This window comes from Buteo buteo, chromosome 5, assembly GCF_964188355.1.
Source record: "Buteo buteo chromosome 5, bButBut1.hap1.1, whole genome shotgun sequence".
NCBI lineage: Eukaryota > Metazoa > Chordata > Aves > Accipitriformes > Accipitridae > Buteo > Buteo buteo.
The window spans coordinates 21,513,420-21,532,769 of record NC_134175.1 but is presented as its reverse complement, the minus strand read 5'-3'; the positions used below and the strand labels follow the sequence as shown (position 1 = coordinate 21,532,769).

Genomic DNA, 19,350 nt, shown 5'->3' with positions numbered 1-19,350 from the left:
ATCCATCCAGTGCTTTCTGTTCTGAAGTGTGTCTTTCTTTTCTCTTGTAGTTATTTTACTAATTTTCCCTCAGTAGAACCATGCTTTCTTTCCCAAACGCGCAACACTTACAACAGGCTGTCTGGATTGGCTTCCATTAGTCCAAACCTTTGTGCATGCAGCTTCACCCATTCTTTTGAATTTTATTCAGTAAAATAGCTAGTAAGGCAGTTGCATTAACAAGTTATATGCTGCAAAAATGGCTAATACTATACCATTCCAAATAAACACCTTTTCAGATCATGTATTTCTAATTTTATTTAATTTTCCTTATTTAAAAAAAAAAGCTTTTAGAGTTAAGTATTAACTACTTCAGGCATTATTTTGGCACTAAATTATATTAAAAATGTCTTCCCTTTTAATTTCTGTTCCCCAGGCCTGTATGCAGAAAGTGGAAAAGTGTGACATGCTTGAATTGGAGCAGAAGATAGTGGATGCTCTAAATTGTGTTGCTTTCCTGATAGAATGTGTCAACTTTTCACCAGCAGACATTCGACTGAACAGTAATGTTTTTCAATGGTATGCACGAATGCCAGATATCTTTGAAGAGCACAAAAAGATAATTAAAGCAAAAACAGATCAATTTCAAGATGCTCTTAAGGTTTGTAATGACAATATTTTTAAAATCCTTGAGCTACTAATTTTGAATGGCATATAGAACATGAAATAATGGATGGAATAACCTCTTTTATTTTCACATATATTTTAAAAAGAAGTTTGAAGTAAATGTTTTTATATTATTCTTGGTATTACCTAATTTTTGTCTGCTTTCCACTCACCTGTTTTTCACATATCCACGAGTACTGCAAGACAAGCCAAATCTCACATTTTGCACTCTGAAAGCTCTTTGGTTACAGAACTTCCAGCGATGTTGATGAAAATTGTCTTTATGTGAAAAATTAAAATTCAGCTAGATCCTTTAAAGATATGTACATGGCTTGATTTATGCACATGAGCAGTCCCTTTGGAGTCAATGGCAGTATATGAAATTTCTATGATAGGTCAAAAAAAATCTGCATTAATTTGTAAGTGTGATTTTGCTGTTAGGGTAATGTCAAATAAGGTAGTTTTATAACATAAGTGCATCTTGATTCATGTTTGTTTGTTTCTATTTTTTAATAATTTATACTTTACATGTATTTTATCACTGTTAATTTTTTTCATTATATTTACTAGGCTTTTACAATACAGTTTGTTATATTATCTCAGTGATGGGGTCTCTCCACAAGGATTGCTAATTACTAGGCTGTCAATCCATTACAGTTACTGCCTGTATAGCTGCCTGTTTTGGTTTTCTTGTGCTCCTTAGTCTCATCATCATTTTGTCTTAGATCGTGCATATTTTGAGATAGTGAGCTTCTATGTTTATGCAGTACATTCAAAGAAGTAGCTAGTAAGTGTTATTGTGTTATAAATAAATGTGCAGCATACACTGTTACCTTGAAACATGTTATTGCTTTGTACGGTTTGACACTTGGTTTCAGACATTGACCATTGCTGATACTCAATGTGAAATATGTGTCGTGGAGTTGTATATACGAGGAAAAAGCTATCCTTGAACTGTATGGCTTTAAGATGAGACACCTCTGTCTTGTGAAACTGTTTAGCTTTGTCTGTCATTGGATTAATCCTATTATTCTATTTTAATTTGAGAGATGCTAGGCACTTGAATTTAGCTTTCTATTATTAGCCTGTTGACTATGTCCATCACAGAAAGAAGAAATTTTTATGTCCACCTATATCTTACGACATAGAACCCAAAGTCATGTCTGTCAGCCCAATAAGTCACTGCAGGTAACAGTAGGATTGAGGTCAAATTCTGTAATTTGTGTGGAATAAATACTCATGTGCAAATATGTTGCATGTCTTGGATTTTCTGCAAGTATAAAGTGTCCTACTAGAGCAAATCAGAATTGTTATTCCTTTTTACAGAAATTTATTGTGATTTTTTTAAATGAGTATATGCTTGCTTGATGTTTAATTAGATACGCTCTGAACAATTTGTTGAGGAACTGAAAAGCTACTCTAAGCAGGTTGAAGAACTTAGCACATTTGGAGATATTCAGGAAGTCAACAGGTATTTGAAGAAAGCTCAAGCATTAAATACAAAATTGGATCTTGCTGCTAATAAGGTACAGATAGTCTAAACTAGTCTAGTACTATAAATTGTAAATCTTAGTATTTGTGTTATCAGAATCAACAGTTTGCTTAGTAATGCAGTTGCTGAGATGTGACAAAATAATTCTTAATTCAGCTATGAAATGTTTTTATGTGATTTGTGATTTAAATAGCAAATTTACTGAGCATGGTAATTTGTTACTATGTGGTCTTGAGTTAGTGGATTAAGTTTATGTAGTTTTGCATAGAAATTATACTTTTATGTTCTTGGAAGTGCAATTTCTGATGCTTATTATTATCTCCCGTCTGTTAAAGGCTCCATGGTAATGCAAATTATAGAGGGATGCCCAGGTACCATTTTAAACCTCTAACTATATTCCTCTATTGACTACCATGCTGAGCTGTTACTGTTAAAGATGGCTTTAATTGCAGTCAATGGCAGCAATTAAGTAATAGACTGGTTTAGTAACTCAAAACTTAATTTGAAGCTTGTTTAAGACACCAGAAAACCTCCCTAATCCTTGTGGTAAGGACCTGGTATCACAGACAGCTTTGTTTGTATTTCAGACCTCATTTATGTCTCAACAGATTGATCAGTTAAATTCAGAAGAAGAGTCCTTTGGATGGCCAGTATCTCAGTACCCTCAGCATAAAAACATCCGGAATAGTCTTGCTCCGTATCTTCATCTCTATGATATGACTGTTGAATTCAACAGAAAACACAAAGAGTGGACAGAGGGATCATTTCCAGAAGTTAATCCAGACAAAGTAGAGATAGATGTAGGAAACTACTGGCATGGACTGTATAAACTAGAAAAAGCCTTCTACAGTTCTCCAAATGCATTAGCAATAACAAGACAGGTTAAATCAAAAGTAGAGGAATTCAGATGCCACATTCCTCTAATCCAGGTGATTTGTAATCCTGGTTTGAAAGAAAGGCACTGGGAAGAGATGTCAAAAATTGCAGGTTTACCACTGTCTCCTTCTGAAGACTCAAATGTCTTGTCATACATTAACTTGCATCTTGAACCATTCCTAGAAAGGTTTGAGACCATCAGTGAAACAGCCAGCAAAGAACATTCACTTGAGAAAGCTTTAACGAAAATGATTTCTGAATGGGATCAAATGGAGTTCACTCTTCTTGCCTATAGAGAATCAGGAACCTATATTTTGTCATCTGTAGATGATATTCAGATGTTACTGGATGACCACATTGTCAAAACTCAGACTATGAGAGGATCTCCGTTCATTAAGCATTATGAAATGAGAATAAGGTAATTTTTTTTTCTAATAGAAAGTCACCAAGTAACATTACCAAATAAGAAATCTTTTCTGCTTAATTTAAAACATAGGGACTTCAAATGCTTTTGTTTATCCTCCTTAAGCAGTGAATTAATCTAATTTTAAAGGGCTAAAGCTTTTTTCCCATGTTAGCTACAAGCTATTTAATCCCATAAAGCTGATTTTTACCTTTAATTAACAAAGTACTAATGCATTGGAGAGGTTGCTAAGCATTTTTAACAAGCTCTGGTACTTAAAGTACTAGATGCATCATAACGTTACCTTTGTTTTACCAGATGAAACATACCTGAGATATAGATGGAAAGGTTGTAGACTAGAGAATATAGTCTAAACTTTCTACCTAAATTATAGAGCTACTGAATCTTTTAGCTCTTCATCATCTAAAAATCTTAGGGCTTATGTAAGGGAGAAGAAGAAAACGAAAACAAGACAAATTTCAGGGAATTGATGAAAGTTTTTTTTTTTCTAATGCAGAAAATTAAATTCTAAAACTTAGCATTGCATGTTAAAAATTCTATACTTCTGTCTTTGAGCATAGGTTTTAATCTGTTTTTGTCTTTTTCCTCAATGAATACTTACTTATTAAGTCCCCCAAGCATAGCCATATTGTGAAAACCAAAAATCTTTCATCTAAAGTTTGGCTATAATTATCTAGCTATATAGGTACCTCCAAACTCCCATTAACTTGCAAAAATGCTATTTCAGATTTCAGCACATATTCAATAAATACAAATACATATGTACATATACATACATGTACCTTCCAATAAGTATTAATTGTCTAATTACTACTGTACTATAGTATAAAAGTTCATTCCTCATTAATGTAAAACAGTAGGTTTTGCCTATTTAAAAAGAGTAAGCACACCATGGTAATTTCATCAGTTTTTTGGTGACTGACAGCATTTGTAATAATACAAGGTATTACTATTACTTCAGTCTTTGAGATCTAGGTGATTACACAATTTTTACTTTCTCAATAACCAGCAAAGCATGTAGAATTCTTGATTGCTGCCAGAGATGATTCCAAATTCTTCATCTTCATTTTTGAGTATTTTTGGTGTAAGAAAATTAACTGGCCTGCCTAACTTTCCTCTTGGAAAGCTGCATTTTTCTCTGCCTCTTGGTAGAAGCAAAATCACCAGAGATGAGGTACCCAATACCTGAGAGATGAAAGAGAGACTTTGGGTAGAGGAGAAGGTACATGCAAGTAAAGCTGTCTGTTTAGAATTTGTGGCAAGTAAACGAGTGAAGGAAGAAGCAAACTTGTTTTCACATGTATCATTTTACAGAACTCAGTGCAGCCCATATATGAGTGTCCTGTTGAGAAAATTACTGCCATGGTTCATTTATACAATATATTTTAACACCATGCACTTTTAATAATAATATAATAATTCTATCTGTACTGTCCAGTGGTATGAAAGTTATAAAAAAATAATACTCACTGTTTTTATACAGGAGAGAAGACTATATATACTTGTTATAAGATTATAAATAACATTTTATTTTTATACTTTTTTTTTTCAAATTGCTTATGTCAGTGAATTAGGAATACTAATGACATTAGAAAACTGATGATATCACATCTGTCTGATATTGGTGAGATAGTAAGAAGTGTCAAACGGTGGTGTTAATAATTTTAAATCTTGAATTTTTGGCTATCAAAAGGGGAGACTGAATAGCTATTGAATTATTGTGTACCCATAGTGCTGTGTTGTAATAATGAAGGACTCTTTAATCTATCAAACAAATGTGTTCAACAATCATATTTGGAATTTGAGGTCAGAAACAAAATGTGACTTAACCATTGGGCTATTTACTCTACCACTTGAAATCTTTTAATTAAGACCACATATCTTTTCAGGTTTTTGGTCTTTTGCATATTTTTGGTTTAGTAGTTTAGGTTACTTTCACGTCTGTCTTTTGCCATCTCAGCTTGTCTACCTTAGCAAACAGTTAGAAGTAGCAGTCTGGGCTTTGGTGTGTGCCAGAAACCAGATTACATACTCAATTGAAGTGAATTTGTCCACAGATACTATTACATGCTATAGTGTGTGCTACATTTATTCACTGATACTATTAGTCTATTTATTGAATTAACCTAGGTCATGAAACCCTACAGTCAACCTTACAGATGATACAGTTGCAGAAATTAATGTGGACTTTGTTATGCAGGAAATCAGGCTAGGTGAACATGATATTCTGCTGAAATCTTAAAACTTATTCCTGTTGTACTTGCTGTTGAATATGCAAATTGCCAAAAAGATCTTAGCAGTCTGCTGGAAATGTTTTATTGGAAGCATCAATTAATGCATTTGAACTAATGCTATTTTATAGGGAATGGGAAAGCAAGCTGTTGTTAGTACAGGAGATTCTGGATGAGTGGCTGAAGGTTCAGGCTACTTGGCTTTATTTGGAGCCAATTTTTAGTTCTCCTGACATCATGGCTCAGATGCCTGAGGAAAGTAGACGATTCAGTACTGTGGTTAAGACATGGAAAGACTTAATGAAATCAGTTTTTCAGGTAAGTACTACTGTCTTAAGAATACGGAGTGAATTTGTAGTATGTACCGAAAAAAAAAAAAATTGCTTCTGATAACACAGTAATCTGTTTTCTGTTTCATCTTAGCCCCCTTTCTCAGATCCTTTAAAAAATTATTTTGCAGAACTGTTTCACGTAGAATCATAGAAGCATTGATTGGGAGGGGCCACTGGAGTTCAGTTAGTCTAACTTCCTTCTAAAAGCAGAACTTTTGCCAACACTACATCAGGTCAGCCACAGTTTTGTGTAGCCAAATTTCAAAAATCTCCAAGGACAGACATTTCTTGCAGATCACGTCCAGAAACTTTGGTGCTGTGGTACCTTCCTAGTGAATATTTTTTCCCTAATGTCCACCCTGAACCTCCCAAGCAAAGATTTGTACCTGTTGCTCCCTGTTACCCAATTATCATTGCTGAGAAGTTGGCTTTGGTTTTTTTTCAATTGCCCTTCATGTAGTTGCTGGCTACAGTTAAATTCTACCTTAATTTCCACTTCACTAAGCTGAACAAGTCCAGCTCTCCCAACCTCTTCTCACAGGCCATGTGCTATTCTGGTAAGTAAAATTAAGTGGCATACAAAGCAAGGTAACATAGCAATGATGATCCTGGCACTGTAGGCCAATTGACACGAATCAATGAAATTTTACACTGATTGTTCCTTTTGAAAAATGCTGCTTATTTGCATATTGAATGGTAGAGATGCCTCTGTAACTTTAAACTGTTTAGATATTTAACTTGCTTCAAAAGTAGTATTCTGATCTACTATGAGTCAGTACATAGTTGTCAGACACCATCACTGCACATCTGGTCCAAATGTTACTGTCTTGCCAATCTGCTGCTTATTTGACACTTTCTGGAAGTTAGCACTGTTATTAGGATCAATTCATGAGATTATATGAATGCTCTTTGCATCAGTAGTTAGATGTTTTCAGCCTTGGATTGGGTTAGATTGGCTATATTTGCCAGCCTAACTGGATGAAGAACACTCCTGCAATCTCTTCTGCTGACTCTGCTGAGAGGGCAATAGCTTCTAGCAAAGAGGTGGTACTAGTAATGGAAGAGGTAACACCTGAAACTGGCACAGCTGATTCTTCAGCAGTTACATGATCAGTGGTCTGAAGGCACGCTCTATAAATTCTGTTCCTTGGGGAATAACCAGTTGCCTAGTAATTCTTGTAATCCTATTACATAATCCTAATGATTTTAATAAAAATACTAAAAAAGTATTTTTCAGTATTTTCTAAAACTGAAAAAGTTCCCTAATATCAATGACATTCCTAGTAGGATGTTGCATTTTTAGTATTTTTTTAACTGGGCTTACTAAACTATTCAACAGGCTTGAGAAGATTTATGAGGTCCACTGTTTTCCAGGGTGGGGACATAAGGTTGCCATTTAAAGAAAAAAAATTAGAAGCTCTGTTTTCATCCGTCTCATGGCTTTGTAGAACTTTCAGAGATCTATTATGTTATTAGGACAAATGCTAAAATCTTCACTCAGTCTGAAAGTTTTTTGGTCTGGGCTCTTTTCGGATTGCAGATGTGGTCTTAATGTAGGAATACATGAAGTGTATACAAAAAGAAACATTTACTTCGTTTCCCAGCAATTCAGCTTGATCACTTAAAAATAAGGTTATTTTTTATTCTTTTTATTCTTTCTCCTTCCCTTTCTCTCACTCCATTTCGTCCTCTCTCTCTCTTTTTCTCCTTCTGTCTTAACACCACCCCCCACCCCCGCTTTGTTCTCTGTTTTTTCTTTCTTCCGATTTAGAAGAAAATCAGGAATTTATCCCATAGAGCTGTGAAATCCATAGTATTCATTTGGGGGATTAAATTGGGTAAAAATAAAAAAGGGGAAGAATTTCAGAATTTTGTTGAGTATTGTATTTCTGAACATTGTGTGCTGAATGATCTGTTTTAATAAAATCTTCTAATTCAGATATTCAGTGCTGATCAAATACAAAGTATTTTTTGAATGTGATATGTGTTATCACTGGCAGAAAAAAGAATCATCTTTTATTTGTCCAGGAAAGTGTAAACATCAGAATAGAAATTTAACAATCTCATGTTAGTTTTGGCTAAAGAAGTAGGCATTATTTTCCAGAAGATGGCACTCTGTTTCCACAAATGCAGTGTTTGAGTTTTATGGCTTAAAAGAATGCTCTTCCCCGATCTATACAATGGTCTTTCTTAAAGCATAAAGCTAACTTGAGTCTGTTTGTGCTCTTTTGCATTTTATATGCCATTGTGTTATAAAATTGTTTTGTATTATAAAATTCCTTTATTTGCTTAGATTTTAACCACAAATTTGAATAATCATATATTATTCCTTCATTTTAAATATCTAATTTAAGCAATGCACATTAACGAGGGTTAAATTACTTAGTGGGTTAATTTCCATTTCCCATAAATTTTAAAAAATCTAGGATATGGAAGCTTTTCTGTCTTTATGGGGAAGAAAGCAAAAAAAAAAAAAAGAAAAAAAGGCAAGAAAAAAACCCCTAGTCTGCAACTTGTGATATGTTAAAAATTATATTTGGAAACTAGAGTTAGTGATGGTCTTTTAACAGGGTACTCAAGCTATTTTTATACACTTGATTTATACTATTTTCGTGATACAGTTTTTTTCCCCTAATTGACAGTGACAGTCTGGCTGACAAAATAAGTTACACTGATGTTTTGAATGACTGAGAATGATGGCATTGCCTTTTTTTCTTCATGCCTTAGCGGAACTGTAAATAGGAAATCTATGTTGAAGCATAAATCATCTTTTTTCCTGACTTTTTCTCATATGAAAGAAAAAACAATCAGGAAGAATCCCATTTACAAAACCAGTAACACAGCTTTGATTTGCTTTACCAGTTGCACTTACTCTGTTCACTGATGATAAATATGGTAAGAAAGGGAACAAAACCTCTTTCTGTTGACAACGTGTAGTTATATGGTTGTTTGTGCATTAAAAACTCTTATAAAACCAATTATGAACTATGTTTGTATGCTGACAGCTTAATTGTCAATGTATAGGTGAAAAGTATATGTAGTTACTGAGTTTGGTATGATGCAAGAGGCAGTGACAGAAAGTAAATGTATTTCATGTACAAAGGAACACTATGATTATTGTATTAGGGAGGTGCACCCCCCATGAAGATCAATTAGATAAACATACAGTTCTGGGGTTTTTTTTCAGTAGATTGCAAGTATGTGTGTAACATGAGCGGGGAATTGAACCAAAGCTGAATGCACATTGCAAATACTTTCAAAATGTTATAAGTTTTTGAACTGAAACTGAACTTGGATTTTATTATTAAATTCTCCAAACTGAAGCTGAACAGCAGTCAAGTTACTGGGTCAAATTTGCATTGTCACCCTGTGAGGAGTTTGTTTCTTACAGATACTTTTTGCACATTCTGGGGTTTGCACAGCAGTCTAGCCTATCTCTCCTCATCTGTCCCTTGCAACATGTCACCCATGCTTCTGCTCTGTGAGACTGTGTTCTGCAAGCCCTATCAGGGACTTCTCTGAGTGGGACATTCTGTATTTGTAATGGCTCTGACAAAACCATTCCTAGTGGAAATAGTCTGGGTACATCTTTGATTTCTGCTGTCCATTGGAGTAATTTTTGTTGTTGCTGTCAACAGTTCTAACAACCCTCAGTAGATTGACTAGTCTGAAATTCTTCCTACCTATCTGTTTGGTGTTTCTTATAGTTGGATGTGCCTGTGTCTTTTTTTTTTTTTTTTTTAATTTTAATCCTGGATATGTGTTCTATGCTGTGTACTTACAGGTGCAGACTCACTGGGCAGAGGGGACCTAAGGGCTGACTAGCATTTCTAGTTAGCTCTGTTTCCATCTTATCTGTGGTCATTTTGGCCCCATTCAAATTCCAGGGAAATTCAGTCTGATTTAGGTGGTAAAGGAGAAGCTATGGCAGAAGCTGCGTTCCCAGACTTGGGAAGTGGAGCAGGGGCTTGGGATTAATTACTCTCCATTTCCTTGCCAGGACTTTGTCATTATAGAACGTTATGTATTGCAACATGAGTGGGTTTGAATTAGTTCACAGTTGGCAAGTCAGTTAATGTACTGGCATGGGCCTGAACTAGAACTGAACTAGAATAGATTCAGTCACAGATGAACCCAAGCCCATACAGGAACTGAGTAGAAGCATTTGCTTGGTTTGACTTCCTCAGTCATAAATCTGCATAATTTCCTACTTTTCAACATGTGTCTCGTTTTGCTCCCCAAACCCCATACTTGGTGAGCACAATTGAAAAAATGTAATGATGATTAGGCTATAAATTGGCCATAAGGTATATTAAATGCTAGAACCTGATGTTCTGACAACTGTATTTCTTTAAAGCTTCTTAGCTTGGCAACCTTTTAGGTCTTTTGAAAAATCTTTTTTGTATTTGTATTAATTGAGACAACTTTCAACTTATGCAGTAGCTTTTCTAAGCATTTACATTCATTTAATTTGAGAGGTTAATTTGGAAAACACTAGAAAGATTTTGGAAAGCACTATATGTCTTATATATTTTGTCATCTACACAACATATAAATACAAGAAACACAGTGTTTATCCAATAGTGTATCTTGACAGGTGTTATTCAGGTGCTATTTTAAAAATAAATAAAAATATAATTTTTTATATTCTTAAAGCAAGTATAACTTTTCAGATTTTGCTATCAAAAATCTTTAAGCATGTATTTAGCTGGTAAACATATTAGGACCACAGAACAGCTTTGTTTAGATCACATTACTAGTTAGTGTTAGTGCTGAAGTGTCAGTGTTGCCTACGTACAACTTCGCCACCTCAATACTTATAATCCTGTGTATATATTTATATATTTTATATGGAAGGAAAATCCTTTTTTTTGCATTGAAGTATGATAGATGATTACCACTTAAAATGTGTAACTGCATTGTTATCATAAAAGTACACTGTTAAAAATCCATCAAAATGTTTTTATTGTTCATGTTGCTTAATTACATAATCCAATTGAATAGCCAGTGTAAATTGATGTTGCTCCAACAGAATGATGGGAGTTGTGCTGATTGATGAATTGATCCTGTTTTGAAAAATTTACTTTAATACCAACTGTCTAACTACTTTTCCAGTGAACCCTGGCAATGAAGAAGGTTAATAAATTGTAAACCTGAAAATGGTTTGAGTAAAGCACAATTTGAAATAAAGATTCATTTTGCTTAAGACTTCCTGCAGTGCTGTGTGGTGATTTACTTGAGAAGGCATTAACATTTTTATCTGGAATAATTTCTTTTCCAGGACAAACATGTGCTGACAGTAGTAATAATAGACAAGATGTTGGAAAAACTGAGGAAGTGCAATGAATTTCTGGAGCTAATTCTCAAAGGACTTAATGAATACCTAGAGAAGAAGCGCCTGTTTTTCCCCAGATTCTTTTTTTTATCTAATGATGAACTCCTTGAGATTCTTTCAGAGACTAAAGATCCTACTCGGTATGGTAATATTTAATAGGTGAATTTGTGACTCACAGTGCATACAGATAGTTTTGCCATATTGTTTCTCTGAGCCCAGAACTCTCTTTTTTTCTCACTGACAGTTATGGTATTAAGTATCTACTTGGTTAGATTTTATGACAGGTGAATGCAGAGTAATTTTTAATAGGAGTGATTAAATTCAGTTCTGTTTTCTAAACTAGTAACCCTTTCATACACTGGTTTTCAGAAGACTCAGAAGTCCATATAGTAATTCATGGTGAAATTAACATGCCTGATTTTTCCTAGTAGGAAATTGACCATCAGATGGAACCTGTATATTGCTGACTTGAGTTTTATCTTTTTAGGGGCAGTCCTAATTAAAGTATTTCAGAAGTTTTTTGCCATGTTTTAACACTCACTTGGGTTTCTACTCCCCAACCTCATTCAGGTTTAAACTGCAAAAAGTATAACTCAGTATATACTGAGTTGAATTAACTCTACAAATATTCCTGCAGAAGCTATCTTGTTAAGCAATATAGTCTTTGCTATAAGCAGAGGAACTGGGGTTTGATTCCCAATAGGCAGACTTGACAGCGTGCAGTGAGTGCAGTGCAAGGTCATGCAAAATCAGAATGAAAATGAAAAATAAAATGCCAGCTCAGTTACAGAGAAATATTCATACAGTGCAATGAACAGGGCAAGAGATATTGTGAGAAAAAAAATCTTAAAGGTTATTTTTATTTTTTTTTATTACAAGTGTTAAGGTTGTACTTGATTGCTTTACTCAAATTCCTTAATATTTACTATAGTTTTCTGGGAAGATATAAATAATGGAATTTTATGTCCTGTAGGTGGATTAGCAGTTAAAAAAAGAATACTTGTTTATCCTTACTAGTTTATGTGTTACAGAGACTATAAGTAATATTTTACATCTTTAAACTGATCTTCAAAAAATATTGTGGTACGCATCTTGCAAGGGGTAGTACACAAGAGTTATTGTTGAGGGTAACCTTTTTTTTAACAAACTTTAAATGATCTTTTAAGTAAATTGTTCAGTTTTTTTTTTTTATTGGATCTTCTTTGGTAATATTGGCAAGAAAAAATATCAGAAGCTGTTTAATACTAGTTTTGTTTTCTAGAGTACAACCTCACTTGAAAAAGTGTTTTGAAGGAATTGCAAGAGTGGAATTTACTGATGTATTAGATATTACACACATTAAAAGTAGTGAAGGAGAGACTGTGCAACTCACAGAGACAATCTCAACATCAGAAGCTAGAGGTCAAGTTGAAAAATGGCTGGTTGAACTGGAGGCAGCTATGCTGAAGTCTGTCCACAAGGTAACGAGTCCTAACCTCTTATTTTCCAGCCTAATGTCATTCAGCATTGATTTCTTCAGTAAACATTAACATTCACTGGAATCACTTTTTATTCTTTGCACCTAGCATGAACATTAAAACAAGGAATTCAGTCTTTAAAGGTTATACTTTTTTTTTAGTTCTGGTGTTGATTTCTGGTTGTAAAATTCTCTAAAATTCTTTAAAATTAAATAATAGAGTCAAAACCGGTTGTGCCAAGGATTCTTTTGCCAGAGATTGTTCTACACTTGATGTGATATTAAGGGACAAGATTAAACTGAAAGATTGTCTGTGGGTTCCCCCCCCCCCTTTTTTTTGGTGTGTGTTCCTCTTAATTATGACTATTTTAATCAAGACCCTTAACTCTTTTCAGATTGTATTATTCTAGTCTTTACAGTGTCTCATCATTGTGTTGTATATTTAATCATCTCTGTCTTCTTTTTTGTGGTCCTTTTCAATGTCAATTAAAGTAATTAAATGTGCACACACTTTCCCTGACACTGTCTTACAGTATAACAGTTTAATTATTGTAGTGGCATAGCAGTACAGAAGAAAGTGAAACTGAGCTGCATGAATAAGAAATGGTTAAGCATCATTTGTCTGTATTTAGCCTTGAACACAGAACTTTTATAATGATCTAAACCAGATAACATGTACATAGTTTTAATGTCAGTACAGACACATTTTTCCCCTCATAGATTTTTATTTTATTTCATTTTTTTTAATTGATGCTATTATGTATAGAGATTGTTAAAAGCAAAAATGCTTGGAACTGCAAAACAAATGGCAGATTTTCACTCAGGTAGTTTACACTGCTTGTCTGAGGAGTTTGTTGATATAAGACTTTATTCTTGCTTGAGTTTTGTTAATGGCAGGAAAATAACCTGTTGGTGTAGACTGGAAGTTTTTTTGCAGTGCAAGTTTTGGTTTCATTGGGATTATCCTTGAGTGGCGCTAGTTAATCATTCTATTATTAGAAAATACACTTAAAGTTAGATGTAGATCATATTATTTAAACTTATAAAATTAAAAGCTCTGGGTTTTTACTAGAATGAATAGGTGAAATAACTTTCAGTCTGGGATATTACTTCTAACTAAATTGTATTTGTACTTGTTTTCTGGTTTCATTGTAGATGGAGCTAGAAAATTTTAAGTATCTGATAGGAAGAATAATTTCAGAATGTGTTGTGAAATCAGTTCTCAGAAATTTTGTGTGATCACTTCGCTCATATTATGAGATTTGGGTTTTTTTTGAGCTCTGTTGAGAGATTGGCTTGCAAGATGTCAGTATTATAGAGTTAAATTTGAGGCTGAATCTAGACCCTGATTATTTTTTATTCTCAGTAAAACAATCTAACCTAAATCAATTCTAAAGCTGAACATTACCTGTTTTCTCATGTAGTTGCATTGTGCTTTTCCCTGCCCAGGTCATTGGGGATGCACTTGAAGCTTATCCAAAAACTCCACGTGTTAATTGGGTAAGAGAGTGGCCTGGACAAACAGTTCTTTGTGTATCCCAAACTTTCTGGACAATGCAAGTACAGATGTCTATTAGGAATGGCCAAATGGTAAGAATATTTTAAATTTAAAATTATTCATTAATGTTTAGTGCTTTTTATGAAGATGGGCTAGGACTAGCATTAGAAGATATATACTATCCTCACCCTTGTCAAATAGTGAATATGTATGCCTGACTGGTACAAAATTTATAATCTATTAGCTAATGCTAGTGGGAATAAAGGTACTTAAGGAATCAAATTAAGATTCAGGATATGTGTTCTGTAGAACCTTTCTTCTGTTTATCACTAAGGCTTAATGCTCTCACCTGTTGTATTTGGAAGTGTTCCAGAATTGCCATCATCAGATGAAGCAACTAGATTTTCATTCTGTGGTGTTTGGACAGAAAGAAACATCAAGTTTTCACAGTTATACATAAAGTTATAACTTCATGATACTCTCTTCTTTTAATTCCTTTTTTTTTTGCAATGACATGTATATTCGGATTCTCCCTGTTCATATATAGCTGAGCTGTACCACAAACATAAAGTTAAATCTGATCTTTAATCCATATATGGACTAGTATTTTAAAGGCTATATAACATTTTCTGCTTATTCACAAGCTGAAGCAATGGCTCCTGGTAAAAGTGGCTTTTTTGAGCAGCTGCATTCTGACATGCAAGGAAAACACGCTTCTGAGTGTCTTGGAAGAGGGAATTAAAGGAAGAAGAGGACATTATCTGCTAATACAAGGACTAAATCTTGCAACATACCTGAAGATTTGAAAAAGATTTGAAAATATTTTCTTTTCCCACTAATAAAGGAGAACCTCAGTTTCCTGGGGAAAGAAATAAGGCTTCTACATACTGCACCGTTTATCCTCAGTTGGTGAAAGACTTTCAGGAAGGAGAGACAGGAATTCTAATTTTAGAGATTTTAGATTAAAAAAAAATAAATTAAAGCCAGTCTCCCATTAGTGAGTCTGTAGTTAATGTTGTTAGTGAATAAAAGAGGAAGTTAAGCACGGCTGAAATTAATTTGCTTTTGGGAATGTTTGTTACAGAATTCTGAGTGTAGACAAAAGCTCTTGTGCTGGTCTGTATCAAGCCTTTTCTGTACATGGGCGTGCAGGGAAACCTGTCCTTCCTGTAGCTTTCACTCGAATTCTGTTTTAGTGGGAATTCTGCTCATCTACCTTCAGCCCAAGAATCTTTGTTCTGCTGTGGAAAGGGGTGATAGTGAAGCGGTAGAGAGTCATTTGCATCTCCTGACAATCTGTCACAAATCTGTGGCAGGAAGAACTCTCAGTCTTACAGCCTTCAATATTCTTTCTCTTTTCCATTCCTATGTTGTATACTAAAGCATAAGAAACATGACAGACAATCAGTGACCATGTGAGAGGCCAAACCCACAGTATTCTGCCTGAAGCACTTTAGTGTTTTCTGGGACAGGATGCCAATATCGTTTAAGTCACTCATTAATATTAAATCTGTGTTCACACTCACATGCTCCCTTTCAAACATTTTTGAGTTGTTTCCAACAAGTAATTGTTGTACATAAATCAAAGGTATAAATTTCTTCTTATTATTAATGAACTAAGATGCTGTATAAACAGAGGGGTTTCATAGATTTTGAGAGCATTGTCTTGTGGACTGTGTGCATTCTCAGTGATATACAGTCATGTGGTCAGAGGATAGCACCAAGGAATGCTGCTGATATGGAAGTTAAGGACATGTTCTGTGCCTCAACTCATATCTCATGTTTGCTGAGGAAAGCTTAGTGGTAAGCAAGTGGGTTATTTTCCCTGACTTGAGCGAGGCATTTCAGATTTTGTCCTGGTCAGAACTTCTAATGCAACACTCTAGAAATTGAACTGCTTTTGAACTCTGTTTACTGCTTTATTCTCATAAATAAAAAGTGCTTAGTCATACTAAGCAGATGATTATCCAAACTTAATGTTTGGAAAATAACTAGCTGAGATGAGAGATCTCAAAATCATCATTATCTATTGAGGGTTACAAGTGCCAGTGTGTTTGGAGAGGAACAGCAGGCTAGCAGGAAGAAAAATCTATAACAGGCCTAAGTAAGTTTTTCTCCAGACAAGTAGAAGCCATTCCTCTATAGAAACATGCTTTGGTGTGAATGTATTACTAAGGTTAATTCCCACTTTTTTATTTCAATTCAGTAGGGTGGTACTTCACATCTAAGTACTGTCATGATGCAAGTGCTTTTCTTAATTGGGCCTTTCTTGTTTACCAGCAACTTATTAGCATGAAAGAAACTATCAATTACTGTTTTAAAGAAATTATTAAGCTAACTGAACACAGACTATAACCAGAAGCCAATAAAATGAAAAATTGTAGAACAATGCATTTTCTTGTTAACTTTTTTGAATTATAGATGTGTTATTGTTTCTAACTGTTGTGGGACGTGGTTCTGTAAAAGTAGACACCCCTCCCCCCAAACACAAAGCCCTGTTGAACTACCAGTGAATGAAGGACACTGTTCTACTATTATAGTGAGAAGGGATTTCTTTAATACAGAGAAATAAAAGTAGTATAAGAAAAAATAATCATGCCTTAGACTAGACATTTGACTTCTTAACTTTTAAAATTTTTTTGCAGGCACTAGAGGATTTTCTGGAGCAGAATAATAGACAGATTGAGGACATTGTCACCTTGGTGCGAGGAAAGCTGTCTAAGCAGAATCGAGTGACTCTAGGAGCACTTGTTGTGCTTGATGTTCATGCTAGGGATGTTCTTGCATCTCTAGTAAGCAAGAAAGTCAAAGATGAGAGTGACTTTGAATGGTTAAGTCAGCTTAGGTACTACTGGGAGGTAAGTGAGACCTTTCAATCCTATTAGAAGGTAATTTCTGTTCACAGTTTTTCAATTTCTGCTTGCTTGCTTACACAGAGAATGGTTACACTACTATGAGAATTTCTGCTGATAAAAAAATACCTATAACCAATCATTTTATGGATTGCTAGCTAGAATGGCCAGTAGCCAGCTGCAAACAATTTTTAATTAAAATTACTTTTTTCATCACTGCTGAGTCTCAGTACATTTGCTGAATTTGCAGGGGGAGTTACAGACAGAATTTGTTCACTCAGAGACTGTATTTTGGTTTTCTGATTCTGCAGGATAGAGAATGCTATAGGGATGACAATTTTCAGTTAGAGGTTTTAACCTGAATTATTGTCAATATTATTTTATTTGTGCATTACGTTTATTGGAAAAATAACAATGTTTGTACTGGAGAGTGGTAGGATAATTTTACGTTCTTCAGGACAAGATTTCCCATAATACAGAACACATTGCATGTGAAATTAAAAAAAATGTATATGTAGGGATCATACATTGCTGTATCAGAGTAATCAGATTGACCGTAACTACAGGTATTGGTCATGATTACTTCTGTTTACCTTTTAGAAGTCCATTAGCTTTCTAAGTAGCTACACAAGACAGTTTTACTCTACAATATGGTTAGTAGGACCTTTTTTTAGATAACAGTTAATGTAAAAAAAATGGTCTATTTGTTCAGTACTTTAGTATCTATTAATTGGCAACTTTTTTTTTTATTTGAGCCACATTGAAACTAGTATCTCAGAGCAATCAGTAGTCTGCCCTGTAGTTTTTTCTAACAGCATGGGGCCTGTTAAGGAGCTTGAGGAATAGTGTTGAGTTGTGGCTGTGGGTTTTTTAAAAATTATTTATTTAATCTATAAAATTACTACCTTGTTTCTTAGGAAGGGCATCTACAAACAAACATGATCAATGCTGGACTGAGGTATGGATACGAATATCTTGGCAATACCCCTAGGCTGGTTATTACTCCACTTACAGACAGATGCTACAGGTAAAACTGCAAGTTATTAAATGTACTGTATTAGCAAGAATTTATTTAGTTGAGATATTTTAATTAGTCCTGAGAACAGATGATTGCAGAATTGTATTTTTAATGTTCTAATAGGTGTAATTAGAACAGGATATGTTTCTTTTGGTGGAATAGAATTCATCCTGTATGAATATTTTAATTTAAATTTGTGATAAACTTAATCTTTTGTGGCACTATAATTAGTTATAAATTTCAAGAGGATTTAGATTTAGGAAGTGGAAAGTAAGCTATTCTCTATTGTGAACTTCTAGTAAACTTCATACATCACTACCCATTTATAAACTACAGCTGGCTAGAAGGAAATAAACTGTACCATCATAGGAAAATGCAGACATGAAACAAAATGTTTAAAGTTTCTGGTAAAAGTTACAGCAGCTGGAAAAATAGCATAGAAATTAATATAATTTTTTTTTCCTATTATTTTATTTCCAGAACCCTATTTGGTGCACTACACCTACATCTTGGAGGTGCCCCTGAAGGTCCTGCTGGAACTGGAAAAACAGAAACTACAAAAGATTTAGCAAAGGCTGTAGCTAAACAGTGTGTGGTTTTCAATTGTTCTGATGGATTGGATTACCTTGCATTAGGAAAATTTTTTAAGGTTTGGATAAATCTTGAGGGTCATATTCTCATTCACATTAAAGCTCTTTAATTATTTTGGCACTTGAAGTGGTCTTAAGGTATTGTAAATGTATCTTTCTCCACTTCCAGGCCACTATATAATGCTAGTATTGTGCAGATAGGTCTTACTGTAAGAATCCAATCGAGATATCAAAATGTTTTTTATGTGCTTTGAAAATTAAATATACCAGAATGATTTTATTTGCTTTAAATAGGCAACATAGATGCCATTTTAATAAGTGCATTTTTAATAGCTGATTGCAAATTTTAGGGGACTTAAGGTTTAATCTAAACTCTAAATAAGCTGGTAAAAGTCATTATATTATACAAATGAAGCATATATTCATTTCAGTATTAGCCTGAGTAGACAGGTCTTTATTATGAAAATCTATCCTGAATGGACATCTGTGTCTTATAGCCCAGTGTCCTGGTTTGGACTGGAATGATACAAAAATAGAGCAAGTATGCTTTCCTCCCTGGCATTATTCTTACCTTCTGAGTCAGAGGTGGCATTGGAATGAA

The 19,350-nt window shown here is 34.3% G+C and overlaps 1 protein-coding gene across 1 annotated transcript in view; it reads left to right on the top strand.

The window, feature by feature from the left end:
- Window positions 1-19,350, top strand: part of DNAH7 (dynein axonemal heavy chain 7) — a 115,601-nt gene that overhangs the window by 22,516 nt on the left and 73,735 nt on the right. Inside the window, exons 15-24 of the mRNA XM_075028025.1 lie at window positions 416-640; window positions 2,025-2,171; window positions 2,746-3,431; window positions 5,800-5,986; window positions 11,282-11,475; window positions 12,597-12,795; window positions 14,241-14,381; window positions 16,935-17,147; window positions 18,059-18,168; window positions 18,640-18,808. Of these exons, the coding sequence (XP_074884126.1) occupies window positions 416-640; window positions 2,025-2,171; window positions 2,746-3,431; window positions 5,800-5,986; window positions 11,282-11,475; window positions 12,597-12,795; window positions 14,241-14,381; window positions 16,935-17,147; window positions 18,059-18,168; window positions 18,640-18,808 (2,271 nt within the window). The remainder of the gene's footprint in view (window positions 1-415; window positions 641-2,024; window positions 2,172-2,745; window positions 3,432-5,799; window positions 5,987-11,281; window positions 11,476-12,596; window positions 12,796-14,240; window positions 14,382-16,934; window positions 17,148-18,058; window positions 18,169-18,639; window positions 18,809-19,350) is intronic.